General features: G+C 46.9%; 1 protein-coding gene across 2 annotated transcripts in view; it reads right to left on the bottom strand.

Annotated features, from left to right (window-relative positions):
- Window positions 1–22,340, bottom strand: part of PDE8A (phosphodiesterase 8A) — a 206,782-nt gene that overhangs the window by 5,426 nt on the left and 179,016 nt on the right. For both annotated transcript variants that reach the window (XM_075897146.2, XM_006139238.5), the window contains exons 17-19: window positions 15,561–15,759; window positions 13,471–13,688; window positions 10,768–10,900 (exon numbers count right to left, since the gene is read on the bottom strand). In XM_075897146.2, the coding sequence (XP_075753261.2) occupies window positions 10,768–10,900; window positions 13,471–13,688; window positions 15,561–15,759 (550 nt within the window). The remainder of the gene's footprint in view (window positions 1–10,767; window positions 10,901–13,470; window positions 13,689–15,560; window positions 15,760–22,340) is intronic.

Genomic DNA, 22,340 nt, shown 5'->3' with positions numbered 1-22,340 from the left:
CTGGTAGGTTTCATTATCACGAGTACAAGCTACTGCAGGGCTACTCAACATGCAGCCCACAGCCCCTCTGTTTGCGGTCCACGGTGCAGTTTGGGATTACGCAGGGCCCAATGTGTGGCCGTAGGTGGGATCCTTTGAATATGGGCTCCACTGGGAACACTCTCCAAAAAATGGTGAGGCGTCTCCCAGGCAGGCTGAGCATTGAAAGACACAAGCAGACAGGTTGGCTGGAACAGATGGTAACAGGATGTCAGTGTTTCTAGCACCCAGGGAGGAGGTGCCTGGTGTGCCAGGGCATTGTGTGAAAGAAGCTATTCGCATATATCTGCATATATATGCAAGCAAACTTAAGTTGTGGCCCTCAGCATGTGCTGTGAGTATTATTGTGGCCCCCAGGGCTTCCAAAGTTAAACAGCCCTGAGCTACTGAGACAGCAATACACCTCCTAGGGACAGCTCCAACTTCCCATTCAATGAACCTGGTTTTCCATTCTCCTCCATCAGACCCTGGCTTGCTTGGCTAATAATTCTAACTATCTGCTTTTTGGCGACTTTATCACTATCAGATAAATCATTTAAAAATCTGCTTTTGATGAGCTTTATCCTTCTCTGCAGTTACAAAGAGGATGGCAAAGGGTTAGAATACATGGCTATATTTGGACCCCAGTCTGCACTACGTAGGTTTCTGTCCAGTGGGACAATTCACATTATGAGAGCCGCAACATTGGGTCTACCTTTTATGAGCTAGGGCTGAAGCTATCACAACTGTGGAGCTCTGATTAAATACATTTCCAAGGACAGGGAATCAAAGCTGAGATGCCTAAAAAGCCACTTAAAGAGCTCAGCACAGCTTGAGTTTTTGCCTAGGGCGTTATGTCTACACTGCAAAAAATACCTGCAGCAGTGAGTCTCAGAGCCCAGGTTAACTGATTTGGGCTGATGCTGCAGGGCTAAAAATAGCACAGTGTAGGCCTTCACACTTTGTCTGCAGCCCGGTCATCTGCACTGCTATTTTCAGCACTGTAACATTAGCCCGCGTAAAGTTAATCCAGATGCTGAGACTCACTTCTGTGAGACTTCTTTATTTATTGCGGGTAGTAGATATACCCTGGGTTAGCTGGGGATAATGGATTAAAACATGGTGCCATCAGTACCATGTAACATTGAGATATCACTCCCCTGCCTAAAGCGCTAAGTGTTTCACAAAGGAACGGGAGTCACAGTATATTCCATCAATTGCTGGGGAAATTAAGCTTCAGAAAGGTGAAGTGATTTGCCCAAGATGACCCAGCAGATCAGTGGCAGAGCTAGGAATAGAACCCAGCTACCTTTGTTCCCAGTTCAACAGGCACACCAATATGGGGGAGGGAGAGGCAAAGGGAGCAATTGCCCCAGAGCCTGGTGATTCAAGGGTCCCAGGGCTCCTAGCCACTGCTGTTGCTCCTGTGGCCAGAGTCCTGGGCCCTTTAAATCACCTCTGAAGCACTGCTCTATGCAGCTGTAGGGGCTGGCAGGGGCTGGTATGGTGCACTCCCCGTGGTGCGGCGGGCTGGCTGTCCCTGGCCCCTCCCCTTCCACTCAAGACCCACCCCTTCTGGGAGCATGGAGCTGCCCCCTTGCCCCTGCAGTCCAGAATCAATCACTTGTTCGTGTCTCCCAACACAGACGCTTTCATTCTCTTTCCCCAATTTTGTACACTGTCCTCATTCACTGACCTAATTGCACTTTGGGCCCAATCCAACCCAATCCAAACAGGAATCGACTTCAGTGAGAGTTGGATGAGGCCCTTTGTGAGGAATGCTCATGGGAAGCATGATAGCACATCCTTCATCACATCCCTTTTTAATACGCTCTTTTGCTGCGATGCCTCCAAAAAACGTGATAATGGCTAGACTGCTCATGTGAAAAGACCACAGTCTATCATGTTGCTCAGTACTGTTTCCTTATACTTCCCCCTCTGCATCCATCTTTATATCTGATCATATATTTCGATTGTAAGCTCTAAACCAGGGGCCATCTTTTGTTCTAGCACAGTGGGGTTCTGGTCTCTCCGGTGGTGTCTAGCATTATGGCAGTCAGGACAATTACAACACTAATAACGCAGCCAGCATCTACGTCTATCTGTACAAGTAGTAGCAGCTCGGCAGAATTCCACACTCCATTGCACAAAAGTAAACAGCACACTGAGGTCAGCCAGGGTGGAATCTGAATTTCCACTGTTCAGAGCTTTTACTAGTGCACTTTGCTAATTACAGGGGAGAAAGTTCTTCCTGCAGAGTCACAATGATAAACCACAACAAAACCAAATTAGAAACCCGCCTGTTGTGTAGTCCCCAGAAAACAAAGCATCTCAGATAAATCTCTCTTCTCTCTATTTTGTTTCAGATGCACAACTACATGAATCAGTAAAAGCAAATGAGCAGGACAGACCCAAACTTGTGACATTCTAGTTTTGCACTTCGTGGCAAAGCAGAATGATGGAAGATAAGAATACTTCTTCCTGGCAACATAGACATTTTAACTGCTGAAAACAATTAGAGATCATTCAGTAAATGTCAGTAGAAATCAATAGGTACATCTCCAGGAACTGAGAAAGGATTTTTGCTTCTGTGATCTGGAACCTGTTCAAACCAAAGCTATGGTTCTAATCAGAGGATGTGGCTGTCTTGGGAATAGACTAATAGAGCTTAGTTCCAGTGTCCTCTGAGAGCACAGAGGTGTCTTCGCAGGCCAGATCTAAGCTTTCTGTCATAGCTCTGGTGACATCATTAAGGGAAATAGGAGGATAAATGGTGCTGGAGCTTGGATGGATTTTGCCAGTTTAGAACACAAAAGACGACGAGGAGCAAACCTAACTACTTCTCATCGTGCCCCACTGAACAAATACCTACAGAAAGGACTATAAAAGGGGAATTGTCCTGTATGGAACTAAGAGTTGGCAGCTTGCCGACAAACATGCCATTGAGTCACAGCTGTGATCCAAAGCCACGCTCAGAGAAGCACGCTGCCATCGCTACCAAATATAGGACCAAACTCAAGGTTCACCTGCTGGTATGTAGTCCTGCCGATAAACACTGCAAATGTATGGCTTTACCCACGCAGACACCGCAAACATTTCTACAGGAGACTGCATTATGGAGAAATGCACAGTTCAGATAAGGCAAACACTCTGATTTGATTATTTAAGTAAAACAGAAAATTAAGTCCTATTTTTCTCCAGAAAATTTGCATGCAGGTCAAACTGTTAGAAATGAGACCAGACCTTTTGGCACGGGCTTTGCCCCTGAAGTTAATGGACGTGGAAAAGCAAGGGCAACATTTAGACTTGGTTTGGCCACCTGTATTGTGCAGGGCTTGTCACAGAGGCCGCTTGATCTCATAGAGGAATGTGACACGTTAAGCCCTCTCTCCACATCCAGACTGTAGCTGCAGAAGAAGAGAGCACAGTGGAGTTCTAGCTTACTGCAGGGCCAGGCTCACAGAATGAGAACTGCTCCATGCAGAGCTGTGAAGTATTTTACTCCTCCTCAGAACAAAGGAGCAGCAGCCAGAGAAGAATTGTGAGTCTGTTCTATTTTGATCTGCTCCTGAGACCATGTACCTGTGTGCTATACAGTAGACTTCTGATAATCCGGCACCTTTGGGACCTAGGTGGTGCAGGATTATCGGATATGCTGGAGTATCAGGAGGTACTCCAGCAGGGGGCTGTGACAGGTCTGCTGGGACCCACACTGCGTATGGGGGGTGGGCAGGGAATGGCGTGGCGCAGGTGAATCTTCCGCTGTTTTGCAGCAAGGCAGGGGAAGCCCCGCGCCGCTGCTGAGAGCGGGCTTCCTACCCGGAAACTCTTGGCGGCGGCGCGGGGCTTCCCCCACCTTCCTGCAAAATGGTAGAGGGTTCGCCCATTCCCGCGCCATTCCCCGCCCACCCCCCAACGGTTGCAGCACGGGTCCCGGCAGACCCTGTCACAGGGGTATAATCCCCTTTCCCTCTTCTCCCTTTCCTTTTCCCAGCCGCAAGCGCCCATGGGGCTCTCAGCAGCTCCAATTATCTGGCTGGCTAGAGCACTTCCGGGTTCCAGTTGGTTCTGGACTATCGGGAGTGCTGGACCACTGGATGCCGGACAATTGGAGTTTTACTGTACTTCTCTTTCTCTGAGCAGCCCTGCAAAACTTCCACTAGCCCTTAACCATCCGTGTTATAGTTCTGTGGCATTCTAAGCTAACTGAACACCTGTAAATTCAGAAGGACATTGTGTAGCTGAACAGATAAAGGGTCTGGCTTACATTTCACAGGTGTTTATTTAACATCCATTTTGGGGTTGTGTTATTATTTTAAAAATTCCTTATCTTTTTATTTGTATAGTCAAAAAGACCCCTATGTTCTGAGTACTTACTATAATTATCTTTTATTATCCAAGAATACTCTGCAATTGCCCAAAACCTGTTCACAAACCCTTTTATTAGAGGAACGAAATAGTATCCAGTACCCAATCTGTGCTGTATATCAATTTGCAGAAGTGTATTTTATATCTTGATGCTACAATTTTGACTTCTGTCACTCTGGCAGAGGTTCTGGGTCTATTAAAGGAGTGTGGGGGCAAGTTTCTCTGGACTACAATGTTCAGCAAATAAGACTTGATGATCAGGATGGTCTCCTTCCGGCCTTAAAGTCTATGGGTATGTCTACACTACCCCGCTAATTCGAACTAGCGGGGTAATGTAGGCATACCGCACTTGCAAATGAAGCCCGGGATTTGAATTTCCTGGGCTTCATTTGCATAAGCGGGGAGCCGCCATTTTTAAAACCCCGCTGGTTCGAACCCCGTGCAGCGCAGCTACACGGGGCTCGAACTAGGTAGTTCAGACTAGGATTCCTATTCCGAACTACCGGTACACCTCGTGGAACGCGCTGCACGGGGTTCGAACCAGCGGGGTTTTAAAAATGGCGGCTCCCCGCTTATGCAAATGAAGCCCGGGAAATTCAAATCCCGGGCTTCATTTGCAAGTGTGGTATGCCTACATTACCCTCCTAGTTTGAACTAGGAGGGTAGTGTAGACATACCCTATGTAAGTTATTTTTGCATGATCATTAAATTCCTGGAATTGAATAGACGAGTTTAGCCTAAAAACTCTCCATTGGTTTTATGGCCATATGTTTCCATTTGAATATCTATAAGCCTCTTCTTAGTAAAACAGTTATTGAATTTGATTATTTTTTACCATAGTTTGTTAGTAAAATATAAATTCTGATAAAAAACATTTGTGCAAAACATAAATGACTAAATAAATTAAGCAAAAGTCAAAACTGAAAGGAGACCATTTGATAGTTTAAAAATATAATTTTAGACTGGGCTGATACTGCTGCCTATTATTAAGACTGCCTGATACAGCACTATCTATTATAAAACCCTGTGTTTTCAATTATTTGTAACTTCACCAAACTTTAATAGTTGGGCTGAAAATTTTCTTATCTGGCATATACTTCAGTCTTAAATGTTTTGGAAAATTTCATCCAAAACAGTTTAGCCATTTCTAAAAATAAGGTAAAGGACAAATTGTTGGATTTGCCAATACAGTAATTCCCCATTTAACACGTGCCCGCTTAACACATTTTCACGATAGCACGATTTTTTTTTTAGGGAACGTTTTTTGAATTACACGACTGTCCCTGGAATAAAACGATTTCCCAAGCTGGCCTGTTGCCGGCGGTTGCGCAGGGCTTCCCCTGCCTCCGTGCAAAGTGGCGAAGGGTTCGCCACTCGCCGCGCCATTCCCCGCTGACTCCTCCTCACTGGACGCCTTGCTCCCACTACTGCGCCCCCGCTTGCAGGCCAGTGGCTGGGTTTTCCCAGCTGGCCCATCGCCGGCAGCTGCGCGGGGCTTCCCTTGCCTCCCTGCAAAGCGACAGAAGGTTTGCCGCTCACCGCGCCATTCCCCGGCGACCCCCCCTCGCCGGACACAGTGTGGGTCCTGGCAGACCCGTCACAGGGGCATACTCCTAACCCAATCCCCCTTCCCTCTCCTCCCCATCCCTTTCCCAGAGCCAAAACACTCCTCTCCCTGCTGTAACCCAGTCCCCTCTCTCCCCCAACCTTATGTTCCAGTCCTAACAGACACCACTGCTTGAAACGCAACCCCCACCTTTTCCATTATTTTCAATGGGAAAATTGATCTCGCATAACACGTTTTCACTTTATACGATCATTTTCTGAAACATATCTATAGTGTTAAATGAGGAATTACTGTATTCATAAATTCTGACAATCTTTTCTTTGAGAATCTCTAGTGCCTTCTTGCCCTCGCTTGGAGTAGGGACTTGAAATTTGACAGTAGGTGGGGCTTTTGCATCAAGAATATGCCTTTGCTGTCCCTGTAAAGATCCACCCAAACTGGTGAAGTTATAAGCATTTGGAAAAAATGACAGTTTGCACAAGCTCAGCAGAGACTTGCTAGAGCTTCACAGTTTAATTCCTCAAAGATTCCAGCAAAATGACCTTGCTTCAGCCTGGGTTTAAGCAGGTCTTTCCTTGTCCTTTGAAGTTCCTTGCTCAAGTCCAAATCCAGGCCCAGAACTGACAGCAGGGAGCCTGCCTGTCAGGGCAGAGTTTGGAGAGAGCAGGCGGGAGGGCAGCAGTATTGGGACACAGAATGCTTTTCTTCTTGTTCCCCTGGTGATAAGGGAGCAATGGGAAAATACTTGGATTCTGTGCATGCCTCTTGCTCCTGGCTGGTGAAGGGAGGGGGCAGAGGTGTAAACCACGGAATCTAAGTACTTTCCCTTCGCTCCCTATCGGCAGATGAATGGGAAGAAAAGCAAGTTGTATCCCAGTGCGCATGGCTGCTGCCCCTCCTGCTCTTTCAAAATTCTGTCCTTGCTGCCTGTCCCCTGCCGCCAGTGACACCCCCACTGCTCACCCATGCTGGGCAGTATGGATGAGAAAACTGCATGACTCAAATGCTGAGGGGACAAGAGGCAGATCTGGGATGGAGAGTGTGTGTGTGTGTGTGTGTGTGTGTGTGTGTGTGTGTGTGTGTGTGTGTGTGTGTGTGTGTGTGTGTGTGTGTGTGTGTGTGTGTGTGTGTGTGTGTGTGTGTGTGTGTGTGTAGGGGAGTGGATCATACTGGGACAAGATCCAGGGTGAGAGAAACTGGAACTGCAGGTGGAGGAAGAGGGAAACTGGGACTCGCTGAACAAGGAGAGTGGGATTGGGAGTAGGTGAGGACAGAGAAGATTGGAACTGGTGGGACTAAGAACCAATGAGTGAGTGAAAACAGTGGGCAGGGAGGGAAGGTAAATCTTCTGAGGAGACAAGAAGCCGGGGGAGGGAAGAACTGGGGAGGGATAGGCAAGGAAGCTATGACTAGGGATGTCAGTGTGTAGATGACTGCACGATTAACCAATAACTTGGGCTTATTGGTTAATCTTGTTGACTACACACATTCCCCCGTCCCTTGCTGCCTCTGCATCAGAGGCAGTGAGGGGGGCAGAGCAGAAGCCGGTGCCTGGGAGGAGCTAGTTTAAAAGCTGGCTCCCCATGAGCACCAGATCTGCCTGCCCCCCTCCAACCTCCCCGACCCCACGCTGCTGCCTCTGAATGAGAGGCAGCAGCATGGAGGGTAAGGGGGTAGGGCTTGAGCCAATACACTCAGGCTTTCAAGTCAGCTCACCTTACATACAGGCTCCCGCAGACCCACCTGCCCCTCCTTTGCTGCCTTCTACACAGGCAGCAGGGAGAGGGGTGGAGACAAGAACTGGTGCTGGGAGGAGCCATTTTAAAAGCCCCCCCACACACTAGCTCTGTGGAGCTGCCTTAACCCCCCCCCCATGCTGCTGTCTCAGAGGCAGCAGTGCGGCGTGGGGGGGGGGGAAGAGACAGAAGGGGCAGGGGAGGCTGCTGCGAAGCAGCCTCTGTTCACGGGGGGTCTGAGCTCTCTGTGGACAGAGGCTTCTCCATATTCCGCAAAGCAGCCTCTGTGGTGAGCCTGGGCCTGCTGCAGACAGAGGCTGTTTTGCGGCAGTAGCCCCTGTCTGCGGGGGGTCCGAGCTCCCCGTGGTCAGGAGTTGCTGTGCAGCAGCCTCCCCTGCCTCCACCACTCCCCCATGCTGCTGCCTGTGTCCGTGGGGAGCTCGGATCCCCCGCGGACAGGAGCTGCTGTCACCCCGCATTGTTGTCCCTGTATCAGAGGCAGCAGCGCAGGGTGGCAGGCAGCTAGTGTGTGCAGGAAGCTGGTTTTTAAACTGGCTCTGATACAGAGGCAGCAATGCAGGGCTTCAGGGGGCTCACCAGGGGTGGGGCCGGGAGAGCACTGGTTGCCAGGTCCACCTCGGGGACTATCAAATAGTTGTGTAACTGCTAAGATTTCATGTGGTTACACGACTATGCAATTACACACTAGCTCACATCCCTACTGGAATAGGAGTTGGGGGTGGAGGAACATTGGATCAAAAAAAAAGCAACAATATGTGATCTTGTAATTGTATCACAAGCTCCCATGCTTGCTGAAAATTGGCTTATGAATATGAACACGCGTAACTCAAAGACACTTTATGCAAAACAGGTCATGTAACTTATTGTTCAAGAGACTGAGATCCCCTGAATGTGTACATTTTATCTTTCTTGTATGTGAAGTTAGAAATGTTAAGTGAGAACCTGTTTTATTAATCCGGATATTCCAGTAAAAGCCATTTGTGACACTTTAGGAACTTGATGGCTCAGTGATCAAGTCAATTACATGTGAATAGTTTTGTTTTTCCTTAAAAAACAATGGTCCTGTAACACTTTAGAGACTAACAAAAATACATAAATAGTATCATGAGCTTTCATGGGGACAACCCACTTCTTCGGTTGACACATATGAAGCCAGAGGCACAGAGTTTGAAATATAAAGCAGAAAAAGAGGGAGGAAGAGGAGAAAGAAAGGAAAAACCCTGTCAATTAAAGGGTCCACGCTAAATGAGGCAGTGCAGCACAATGGGCCTGGCCTAGCCAGGCTGGAGCAGCCCGTGTGATGTGAGTGGGAGGCTGCTGCAGCTTGGTTAGGCCGACTGTGCCAAAGGTTGCTTTGGCCAGGTTGGGTTGAGCCCACTGTGCTATGGGCTGCTCCAGTCCATCTGGGCCCACGGCACAATGGGCCTTGGCCGGCCGCTGGTTAACCACTTATGTAGTAAGTATCATCTGGTAAGTGTGGTGCTTACCGGTTAACCCTTTACCTCCCTGCCAGCAGATCTCTGCCCATAGATTCTTCACTGCCCAGCAGCCCTCACATGGACACACTACAACTTCCTCAGAGCCCCACACAGACCACCCACTGCCCAGTGCCCCAACACACACTGTCCCTCCTGCCCCGTACTGCCCAGTACCCAACCCACACAGTGCTTCCCCACCCCCACTGCGTAGCATCCCAATACATACAACCCTCCCTCACACCCCACAATGCCCCTACTGCCTGGAGCTTCCCCACAAACTTCCCCAGAGACTCTCCCCAAGCCCTGTCCCCTGACTGTGCTCATTGAACCCACCGGGAGGTGACTGACTGCCAGGCTGAGCGAGGAGCACTCCAGCAGGGCTGTATGGGTCCATCTACCCTTCAGCCAGTCTTGCCCCGGCTGGGACCCAGGAGCAGCAACGTTTGATTTTTAGGGACTTGTAGAATACTGGCAGCCCTCAGCATGTGCTTACTGTGTCAAATGGTCCTTGGCCCTTTCGCAGAAAAGGCCAACAGTGATACCAGTCACTGCTTACTGTGATGATGGGTTTCCAGAAGGGAAGCTTGCCATCTCAAGTGGGGGCTGGAGCAAGACCCCCATTATCTCTCTCTATGTATACAAAAGTTTTTACTGCCAAGTGACAGAATGACATCATCATGCTCTCACGCTCTCTGGCCGTGAAAACTGCCAAAGAGAGCAGGGCTGGTGAGTTTAGTGAGCATCGGGTGTAGCCGCTTAGTATCTTAAGGTATGTCTACACTAGCCACCCTAGTTCGAACTAGGGTGGCTAATGTAGTCATTCGAACTTGCAAATGAAGCCCGGGATTTAAATATCCTGGGCTTCATTTGCATGCTCCCGGGCGCCGCCATTTTTAAATGCCCCGTAGTTCGAACTACCTGCTGTGGCTACATGCAGCACTGAGGAATAAAACTATCTGCAATGAGGAGTAACGGTAATTCGAATTAGGAGCTTTAATTCGAACTATCTAGCCCATGCCACGTGTAGCTGCGGGCAAGTAGTTCGAACTACGGGGCATTTAAAAATGGCGGCTCCCAGGAGCATGCAAATGAAGCCCAGGATATTTAAATCCCGGGCTTCATTTGCAAGTTCGAATGACTACATTAGCCACCCTAGTTCAAACTAGGGTGGCTAGTGTAGACATACCCTCATAAAGGTTACTATGTAAGCACCAAATGTTAGTAGCTAAAAGGTCTTTGGATTACCACCCTTTCAGGTTTCTTGGATTTTTAACCAGATAATCTGTTTCCCATAAGCACTCTGATGAGGGAATGGGTCCCAAACACATTGCTGTCTTTGGGAAAATATCATCACACTGCAATGTAAGTGATGTCTGAATTAGTTCCATTAACCTCCAAAAATGTGATGACCAGTCTCGACTTATGTGCATGCAGACCAGCGACTTAGAGGTGAAAGACTCTTTGTGTTTCCATGGGGCCAATCACCATACTCTCTAGGTACACCCTTTTACCAGTCTCGAGTGCCTCAACCCCCTTTTGTCTGCCTCTTAATTTAAGGACAATTTGCTGGTTTGCTTACCCCATTTTCTTCTAGTGCTGCCAAGGGTTTATTAATGCTGTTGACAAATTTGTTGACATGCTCAAAGTGCTTTGTCATTTCTGTTGCGAGGACCATGTCAATAATGGCTTGGCGAAGGGTTCGATATTCATTCCTGTTCAAAGAAGGAAACAATTAGACAGGAGGGTTTGTTCACTAAGACTTGCTTAAACTAATTAAATACAGGCAGTCCCCGGGTTACATGGATCCGACTTACATCGGATCCCTACTTACAAACGGGGTGAGGCAACCCCGCACTAGCTGCTTCCCCCCAGCAGACCAGGGAGACACAAAGCTAGCACGCCCCCCCTCCCCTCAGGAGACCAGGGAGCGGCTTTTCTCAGCAGACACCTCAGCTTGAGAATAAAGGACTGAGGGAAGTGAGGTGTGGGAGAATAAAACTGAGCTCTGGAGAAATGTTTGGCTAGAGTTTCCCCTACAATATGTACCAGTTCCGACTTACATACAAATTCAACTTAAGAACAAACCTACAGTCCCTATCTTGTACGTAACCCGGGGACTGCCTGTACTATAAAGCACTGGTGTTCCAGAGTCAGGTCAGGGAAGGGAAAAAGAGAGAAGGGAGCTGGGAGGCAGACTCTATCCACGGGTGGGGAAACATAGGCCCAGGGGCCGGATGCGGCCCCCGGCTTGTCTGGATCTGGCCCCCAAGGTTCAGAGCTCTCCCCTAGCATTGGAGAGCCCACTCTGGCGCTCCAGCTCCCCCACTGTCCCACCATAGGGCTGGAGCACACAAAATCCATTCGCCTGAGCCCCCGCAGGCTCTGCTGTGCAAGGGGAATATGAAGAGTGTTTTTCTCCTTCTTAGTCTGGGACCACATCAGTGAACATTTGGTTTTTCTTTTTGCTTCTCACTTGTGTGCAGAGCCCGACTGATTTTTCTGTGAGTCAGTGATCCCTGACCCAAAAATGGTTCCCTGCCCCGATGCTATACAACCACACTCCTTTTGTACAGTGGTGCACAGAGAATTATACCCTAGGGACACAGTTTTGTGTCTCTAGGAACTGCACATGCTGGATGGGAAAGGAGATGCCAACTCCTCAGCAGTGCAGCCTAGAGACACTATGTCGGCACATGCCTCCTGTAGTTAGGAGGATTTACTGCCGTGGTGTCCTCACAGGTCTCTGGCTCCATCAATGATAACCAGAAGGCTGTTTGTGTGTGTGCTCAATGATGTGGGCCCAATGACCACAGCAAACCCTGAGAGGGCCCCCAAAGACCACAGACCAGATAAGGATGGAAGGTGCCAGGCCAGGTTTATGGTTAAGCAAAGGACAGTAACAGTTGTCAGTAGACTCTACTGAACCACTACGCATATGTACTTGCCACAATGGAATGACTCAATCAGTGGGAAATTTTCACTGCCCCTTAGGTCATATAAAGACTGTTCCCCCCCAAGACACCACTTTATATACAAGTACAAACAAATCACACTTCACTGCTGATGTATCAGGTTGCCACCCTCTGACGTTGTCAGGTTACCACCCTCTGATGCCACTTAGATATCACCCATCACCCCGTACCTCGTGGTTTGATTAGATCATTTCTATCCATCCTGCTGTCATTTTAGACCCTTTTCTGAACCTGGGTCTGTATCTGTGAGGAGTGGGTACCAAGGTCTTTTTTAATGAGCTGGTGGTACCATATGATTTCAACTTATGACCAGTACCAATTATTGTTCTGCACCTGGGCCTATTACCAATTAGTGTTTTGTACTCTCAGCCCTGTTTGTGCCAAGTTCTGTCAGCAGAGGCCTGCCTCTTGCTCACAGCTTAGCTTTGCTTTATGGTAGCCATATTTGTCCATTGTAAGCTAGGCCTCAGGCCTCAGACCAGGCCTGTGCTTCATGGGCTTATGTTTTAGGCCTTCATCTTACTACACCTCCCATAGTGCTCTGGCAGCTCACGTTGAGAAGGTCTTGCGCCAGCCACGCTTCCCCCATCACATTCTTGCTAACACAGCTGGGTGAATAGGGAGGGTGGAGCTACAGTCATGCTCCCACCCCAAACTGCAGAAGCCTCTCCCTTTAGACATCAGCCCAGTCATATTACATGGGCCAACTTATCTGGTGCACAGTCAGCCATTGCGTGGGCCTAGATGACTAATGATATAAAATGGGTTTGTAAAAGGGGCACTGATTTGTAAAAGGGGCACCAGTTTACAAGCGAGCAAGTTTGGCCTGATTTTCAGGCTATAAAACCAGCAAAGGTGCTCATGTCGAGAGTTACATTGTAAGCTCCTTGTTTTGTGTTTGCGCAGCGCCTAGGACAGTGGGGTGTTGGCCCTGGCCTAGGGCTCCTATGCTGTATGACAATAAAAATCATCATCAACATTATCATTTAGATCTGTGCTGTCGAACCAGGTCTGAAGCAGTAGCCACTATAGGGGCCACTGCTATAGCGAGCTAGCCATACTCAACTGGCCAAATCGTCATATGTGGCTAGTGGCTAGCATGTCGGATACCACGGATTTAGATGTTGGCATTCTCTGCAGTATGAGAGAAATCTCTATGGTTTCATGAGCAAACCTACCGAGTGGCTAACTCCACTCCTCCAAAAGTTGTGATTTTCCTGTGGTGTGCTTACTGGCAGTTCTTTATGTAAGATATGCAGTCAGAATATTGTGGCTAATGGACTGATAAATGTCCCAACTTTTCAACTCACCTCTCCATGTTTTTAAAGATATTGCATTTATCGTCCCGCGTGGTGAGCTGGAAAGCCAGTGCAGCATGATGGCTCTCTAGCACTGCGGTGTCATTGTACAAGATTGCTAGTTCACTCCCAGCGTTGCACAGGAAAGAGTTTGTTCTTCCTGGGTGATCCACATCATGGACAGTGGCAGCAATGAGAGCAGCAACCTCATCAATTGGATCCAGAGTTTGCTGGAAAGAAAAGTCAGGGACATTTAGATCTCCTGGAAAAATCACCAGAAACCCTGCCCTGGTCCTTAAAGATTAAACTGAGCTGCTTAGTTAACAAAACTGGTCAGGCTGTCACTGCTCAAATACATGTGGTATCTCCTTTGCTTTTGTTTATAACAAGTTTTCTGTTCTCATATACCTACAGATGAATTAAAAAAAAAAACTCTTGAAAAATGGAAAGGCAGTCAAACAGCTTTGACGCTGGAATGATTCCAGATCACATCTGTTTGTCATAGATATTCATGGGAAGGCTACCAAAGCCTTGGCAACTTGAGGATTGAAAACTTCCAGTGAAATTCTCCCTCCTCCTGAGACATGGCCTCTGGAGAGTAGGATAATGAGCTGCAGCACCAGGTTAGAATACACACACCAGTTTTAATGAGAGGTTAGAAACTTGTTTACAATCACAAATGATGTCCCCTTTGAGCAAGGGTCTACCACTAGCAGTAGCTCAGAGACCAATTCAGGATAGGAAGTTTGGTCCACAGCTGGGGCAGAAAAGCACCCAATGCCACTCCAGGGCATAAATAGGTAAGCGTGGCTTTAGTTTACCTTTGCACTCCCCAGATCCCAGGCCTACTGTGTCCCAGTCTGTTCCCCATTATATTTTAGAGCAGTTCTCATTTACACTAGCCGCCAATGGCCCTGTAAAAGAGTCCCTCACCGCAGAAGCATCGCTGCTGGCTGATCATGGCATAGCAGTTGTCTCCCTGTAAGGTGCCCCTGCTGAGGGTGTCATGCAGAGGGCACCTCACCTGTCATTGCGGTGGTCTCTCTTCCTGCAACTTGGCCTTCCAGCCAGTTACACTTTAGTCCTTTTGGGAGTAACAAAAAGTCCAACCCAGGTTCTCGGCTTGTGTGCTCCACAGCCCTTAAAGCCCTTCTTATTCAGTGGCTGGTAGGGGAATGCAGGCCCACCCTCTATGCTGGGTTCCAGCCCAGGGTCCATATTGCTAGAAACCAAGTTCTTCTCCCTCAGGCTTCCTGATGACTCGTTTTACTGCTTCCTACCTCTTCTGTTCTCCCAGAGAGTGACTGCTGCAAACATCCTGGCTTTATAATCATCAGCTCCTGCCCAACTGATTTCCATATTCAGTTAATCCTGCCTCTCCCTCCACTCACAACTAGGCTCCTCTGAGGCCCATAAAAGCCATAAAAGAAAATAGATGTATTTTCAGAGCCTGGGGAAAGGGAGTTACACACCTCATCTCAAGCCCCACTGGACCAATATGGTCACAGGAAATAAGGAAAGCCCACCTACGCTTCCTTTTTTGCTGCCCCACCACTGATGTGGGCAATAGTGAATGGCAGGTTTGGTGCTGAAGCTACTGTGCTTTTCCCATGACTCCTGGGTATCCCCTACATGGGGGTGATCCTTCTGGGAGTAGCAATGCCAGGTCCCAAGCTGCTTTGCTCTGGCGGTGGGGTGCAAAATAGCTGCCAGGCATGTCAATAAATGGGCTTTTATTTTAAAGACCTATTGGAGAGTATATTCCCAGTGAGAAAATGCTGCTCACCCATGTGACATTCACACTGCTAGGCTGACTGTCACAGTTTGTTTTTCTTTTAGAAAAAGGCTTTCTCTACCTCCTTCCAAGGACAGCCCAGCTCTGTGGTGCTGGAAATGACTAAAAGACATTTTTCTTATCTATCTGAGTTATAAATCAGCGCCTCCACTGGTGGAAATCAGCACATCTGCCTGGACTTCACAAGTGATTAACACCAGCTGAAGATCTGCCTCCATATATCAGCAATTAGGGTTGATTTCTGCTAATGTTCCCACCACTCATGGATTTTTCACCTTGACTGTATTTCTAATAAGCCAACACTTACCTTTACCCGTTCTTTGGACAAGAAATAGGCAGTGGCATGCAGGACATCTGCAGAATGAGTAGAATTATGATAGGAGTTGGAGGAATGGTAATTGGCTTCAATAACTTGTAACCACGACCTCAGGGTTGATTCTGAGCAGTTTAGGAATTCACAGATTCCAAAGCGAGCAAACATTTTGAGACCAAGATAAACCAGAGGCCTGGAGAGAAAAACAAACAAAAAGTCTTAGAACAAACGAGTTAGAAGGAAAACTAGACAGAGCCAATGAGACCAGCAGAGACAGCATTCTACGCTGTTGAGATGTCAGATGACAGTTCAACTGGTCATAGAAATATACTCAAGATTTATAAAAAGCTTCCACCTAAGAACAATTTCTGGGACTGATACTTCTGGAAGCAGGTGTGTCACATGCCCTGTGGGGGAAGGACAGGGAAGGGAGCAGAGCGAGGATGCCCAACTTCAGCAATTAAAATCTAGAAGGGTAGGTATATGGCTTATCTAGGGGAGCACATGTCCCTTCTGCCCCCTCCTGGTGTCACTTATGTCTGGAAGTTCCTGAGAATTATTCAAATACTAAACAGGTTCTATCATCCTGGCAAATCCGTTTGCAATTTTTTTTGTAAGGCATTGTCAGTCTCTCTCAGGGCCTTGTGACCTCTGCCAGCCTATCTGTGAGACTCCACGGCTCATCCACCTGCCTGCAGAAGCAATGCTTCCTGCTGAGGGAGAAGAGGACACTACTCACTGCCCTCCAGTCTACATTCATGTTGTTCGTCAAATACCCTACCACTGCTGCATCAGTGTTACAGCTCCACCAGAGGGCGGGCTAACGCACACCCTTGTCCTTTGTCCCTTGCTTCTATTTGGGTATGTCTACACAGCAAAGTTATTTCGAAATAACAGCCCTTATTTCGAAATAACTTTCCTAGCCTCTACACAGCCAAACTGCTGTTTCAAAATAAATTCAAAATAGCGGAGGCGCTTATTTTGAATTTGGTAAACTTCATTCTACAAGGAATAACACCAAATTCGAAATCGCTATTTCAAAGTAAGTGCTGTGTAGACACTTATTTTGAAATAGGGGGCCTCCAGCCTTCCCAGGGTGCCCTGGTGGCCACTCTGGCCTCAACCAAGAACACTCCTCTCCCTCCCTGGAGCCCTTAAAGGGGTAGACTCTGGCCACAGTGCTTGTGCCAGATCCAAGCCTGCCAGCCCAGAGCCAGCAGTCACTGCCCCGACCCAGTGGCCCAAAAACATGAGCCAGCAAGCCACTGGCAGACAGCCCTCCACTGCTTTCCAGGAACAGTCTGCCAGCTCCCAGGAGCCTGCCAGAGCCCGGAGAAGGCGGGTGTTTTCCTGATCCAGGGTGGAGATCATGGACCTTATTCAGGATTGGGGAGGATGCCCCCAACGTCCATGATCTCCACACTAGACGGAGGAATGCAGACATCTATGGCAGGATAGCTTCCAGCCTGGACGCCAAAGGCCACATGCGAACCCAGGAGCAGGTTTGCATGAAAATCAAGTTGGTCCGGCGAGACCCCCCAACCCTGAGCCCTGAGCTTCCCCTCCCACTTCTTCCCCTTGCTTCCCCCTTCCAGCTCCCTCCTCCCAGGTTTCCCCCTCCCCTCTCTCCTCTCTCATCCTCCCTCCTTTCCCCAGTCTCACCAGAGTTTCATTCCCCACCCCCCACCAGTTTTGTTAAATAAGGAGAGTTTGTGTTCATGAAAATAGATGTATTTTATTTGACATCAGGAAGGGGGGTTAGGGAGGGGTAAGTGGAAGGACGTGAGGGAGGAATGAGGCACAAGACCCCACTGGGGCAGACCAGGGTGGAAGTTCTCCTGCAGGGCCTCTTGGATACTGGCAGCCCCCTGATGGACCTCCCAAATGGCAGCCTGCAGAAGGTGCAGCCAGGCTCGTAGCAACGCATCCAAGAGAGCCCCAGAGTGCCCGGGGGCAGCTCTGGCTCCATGTTGCAGAGTGCTGTGGTGTCCCGAGTGAGGGCAACCAGAGCATGCAGAGACAAAATGCTCTGCTGTCCCTCATCGAGGTAGACAAGCAAGCAGGGAAACCTGAGAACTGGCTTTCCAGTCCGGAGGGGGGGGGGGTCCCTTTAAGCACAGACCTCAGATCGCCTCAGGCAGCAGCCCCACACAGTAAGTCTGACCTGATGCCCTGCTGGAACTGGTTCCAGCCAGCCTTAAATGCGATTCAGAGTCTGCTCAGTGTGGACGCGCTATTTCGAAATAGCAAAAAGCTATTTCAAAATGCATTTTGTGTGTAGATGCATTATTTCAAAATAAGCTATTTCAAAAGAATACTGTAGTGTAGACATATCCTTTGACTCCCACTCTTGCTAATGTTGGTTGAGCTACAGCAGTTGTAGTGCAAAGGTGGGATATTCAGGGTGCATCTACACAGCACCCCAAACTCGAAATAAGATACGCAGTTTGCGCTACACAAATTATGTACCTAATTTCAAATCTATGTAAATAAAGCTTATTTTGAAATTTGGAACATCTACACAGCCTCACATTTCGAAATAATGCGAGGCTTGTGTAGATGTGGGGTAGCTATTTCAGGATATATCCGGTATCCCAAAATAGCTGTGCAGTGTAGACGTACCCTTGGAGGGAAAAATATGTAGAGACTAAAACTAAAAACTACAATGCAGACGAGGTCAGGAAGCAACAGCTGGAATGTAGGAATCAAGTCTCATATTGTACTAGAGAACAAAAAACACAGCCTGGAATAACATTTAATCCCAAAACAGAAAGCATGCAATATTTTTGCTCCAACAGAGAGGAAATATTAGTATACAAGGGAATAGGCTATTCAGGAAGGACAGGCAGGGAACAAAGAGAGGAGGTGCTGCATTATACATCAAGAATATATGCTTGTTTTCTGAGGTCCAGAAGATGGTGAGAGGCAAACTGGTTGAAATTCTTAGGGAAAATATTACAAAAAGGAAAGGAAATAATAATGACATCACAATAGGGGTCTATTATAGATCATCAAATCAAGAAGAGGAGGTATATGAAGACTTTCTAGGACAAAGAGCCAAAACACAAGGTTGTATAGTAATGGGGATATTTAACTACCTAGATGGCTGTTGAAAAAATAATATGGCAAAATATGACATTTCCACTAAGTTCTTGGACTGTATCAGGGACACATTTTGTTTCAGAAAATGGAGGAAGAAACCAGGACAGATATTTGAAGGTTCATTCTGACCACCAAAGAGGAACTGGTTGTGAATTTCAAGGGGAAAGGGATTCTGGGTGAAAGTGGGCATGAAAAGATAGCTTTCATGATTCTAAGCAAAGAAGGAGTAAGAGCAGCAGAATACAAACAATAGCAGACTTCAAAAAGCAGGCTTTAATGAGTGCAGAGGACTGGTAAGTGAGGTCCTATGGACAGAAAATCTAAGGGATAAAAGAGTTCAAGAGAACTGGCAGTTTCCCAAGGACACAGTATTAAAGACACAACTACAAACTATCCAATCTGACAGAAGGACAGGAAGAACATTAACAGACCAACATGGCTCCATTAGGAGTCCTTTAAATGAACTGAAAAAAAAAAAAGATTCCTACAAAAATGGAAATATGGACTAATAGCTAAGGAGGAGTTCAAAAGAATAGTACAAGCATGTAGGGACAAAATCCAAAAGATTAAGACACAAAATGGCAAGGGACATAAAAGGTTCTAACAAGAAGTTCTTTAAATATATCAGGAGCAGGAGAAAGATGAAGCAAAGTGTAGGTCTTCTGCCTAGCAGAGAAGGAAAACCAGTAACTGATTACATCAAAAAGGCAAGGATGTTTAATGTCTATTTTGCTTCTGTCTTCACTAAAAAAAGATAAATGATGATCAGATACCCAACAGAATTAATATTAACAAAGGGAAGGGACACAAGGCAAAATAGCGAAAGGACAGATTAAAGACCATTTCAATAAGGTAAATATATTCCAATTGGCAGCATCTTATGAAATTCATCCTAAGGTACTTAAAAAACAAGCTGAAGCAATCTTAGCACCATTAAAAAACTACATTCAAGAACTCATGGAGGACAGGTGAAGTCTCAGAGGACTGGAGAAGGGCTAACATGGGACTTATTTAAAAGGGGTATAAAGGGGACAAGGAGAATTTTAGATCTGTTAGTCTAACTTTGATACCTGGAGAGGTATTGGAAGAAGTTATTAAACGATCATTTGTAAGCACTTAGCCCATTTACCACTGTGTGCTACATATTCATCTCTCTGTGTTATGTGGGCCATATAGACACTATATATAAGGTTTAGTATTTGTTATCTGGCAATAATATGATTCAAAGCCACATAACACCTTTCATCCCAACACTGGCAAATGTCTATCATGAGCATTTGAAATTGGCAAAATAAGCCAAAACATTAACATCAATTTATTGTCAGGGTAGCATGGCATGGGTATTGACACTGTCAGTTCCATGCCGCTGCCGTTGGTGCAGCTGGGCTAAGTGCCCAGACAGCACGGCTGAAAAACCTGCCTGCAAAGATGGGGAGCTCTGCCCAGTGTGGGGTGTGTTCCCCAGCCAAGGGATGCACCCCCATATGCTGCCCCTGCACTCGGGCTGTTCCCCAGCCCTTCACCAGACCTCACCCCAGCCAGGGACAATGTTTGACCAGAGCAGGGCAGGACAATCCCCCCCCCCAGGAACTGCTCCCAATGCACCCAGCTTCCCACTTAGGGACTGCCCCCCAGTGTCCAGTCTCCCCAAGGAGTGCTCCCCAGCACTCAGCCCTCCTATCCAGCTAGTGTGCCCTAGTTTCTAGCCCCAACCCATCCAAATCCCTTGCATTTGCTGTGGTGCTGGGAGCACCTTTCCCAGGGTATGTCTACACTACCCCGCTAGTTCGAACTAGCGGGGTAATGTATGCATACCGCACTTGCTAATGAAGCCCGGGATTTGAATTTCCCGGGCTTCATTAGCATAAGCGGGGAGCTGCCATTTTTAAATCCCCGCTGCTTCGAACCCCATGCAGCGCGGCTACACGGGGCTCGAACTAGGTAGTTCGGACTAGGTTCCTATTCTGAACTACCGTTACTCCTCGTGAAACGAGGTGTACCGGTAGTTCGGAATAGGCACCCTAGTCCGAACTACCTAGTTCGAGCCCCGTGTGGCCGCGCTGCACGGGGTTCGAAGCAGCGGGGATTTAAAAATGGCGGCTCCCCGCTTATGCTAATGAAGCCCGGGAAATTCAGATCCCGGGCTTCATTAGCAAGTGCGGTATGCATACATTACCCTCCTAGTTCGAACTACCCCCAGACGTGAAGACATTCTCTTTCTCTCACCAACAGAAGTTGTTCCAATAAACGATATTGTCTCACCCACCTTACCTTTAGGTAGGTGTGTTTGAAAGCTTTGGTCTGCTTAAATCCTGCCACCATAACATGCTAGAACATCTGGCCTTCAAACCAAACTGTCCTCACGTGTGGAAGCAAGGACAGTGTCATTACTATGTTGCATTAGTAGGCAAAATTCTCACTGTGCTTCTGTATCAGGGAACTGACATCTCACAGCACTGTGTTTAGATTTAATGAGCTTTTTATCTTGGCGCCACTTCCATATGACTACTTGGACTTGAAAAGAGCACTAATAACTTATTCACACTGTGAGTCACAGAACGCTTATTGGAATTTCTTTAACAAATGGTTAGTTTTTATTTAAACCTAGAAAGGACATGAAAGAACATGTGAGAGATCTAAATTATAATTCTTTTAATTAGAGAAAACTACAAGCTATCCGCTTTTGCCTCTTCCTAATAGAAGCACAGAAATTATCTAGTTAGCCTAGCCATATTGACTGTGATATAATAAACTCTTCATGTACTGAAAAATTTTCATTTAACATAATAATTCACATGGACTAACTACCATTTTTATAGGTAATCTCTTTACTTATGGGAACATGAGGCAGAAAAAAGGCATAACATTTTTGGAGATAAGTTTCTCCATTTGCAATAAAATCTAAAGTTAGAATGTCATTTTAAGGGATAATAAAAATCAGATTACTTCCAAATGTATAAGTTTGTTTTTGGAGGGGTTCTTTGGGAGGGGGAGTTTTGTTGTGATGTGTTTTTTGGGATTTTTGTGTGTGGTTTATGCAGCAAAGAACTCAAATAAAACTGGGTAAATGGCAATATGAATTCCTTGGCATCTTGCTTACAAATGGTTTTGATCTATTCAAAGCTATTAAGGATCAGAGCCTGAGTTAATCAGTATTTTTGCAGGATCTGACCTGTAAATTATGATTTTGTAGAATAAAAAAGTATATCAGAAGAAACACAGAACAGATGTAACAGATTTCCAAAAGTACATTTCACCTTTAGGCCAAGACAAAGCATGGAAAATTTCAACCCCGAATGAAATTTTAACAGGTATCAATGAATAAAAACAGGAATTTATAATGGAGTTATAGAGTTATTTATGGCATTTGCTGCTACTGAAGTATATTAGAGTCTGTTACAATTTCTGGTCTACATCAATGCAATAACAGATAAGAATTCTGTACATTGCAGTGTGAACAGACGTGTAATCTGTTGAGTTTATAGAACTGGACCCTTCTACTCTCATCTGAAATCAATGTTTTAGAAATAAATACACTCTGTCTACAAGTAGCAGAACGAAAGATGTGATCTATCAAGCCTTACTGTAAGCTCAGTAAATTGACAACTCAAGTTTTGTGGCTGAAAATCGATGTAAATTGGATCCCCAGAATCCAACAGCCAGATTTGTCAA

This window comes from Pelodiscus sinensis, chromosome 14 (genome assembly GCF_052426305.1).
Source record: "Pelodiscus sinensis isolate ZL-2025 chromosome 14, ASM5242630v1, whole genome shotgun sequence".
Classification (NCBI taxonomy): Eukaryota; Metazoa; Chordata; order Testudines; family Trionychidae; genus Pelodiscus; species Pelodiscus sinensis.
The sequence above is the reverse complement of the archived record's forward strand: the minus strand, read 5'-3'. Positions and strand labels throughout refer to the sequence as shown.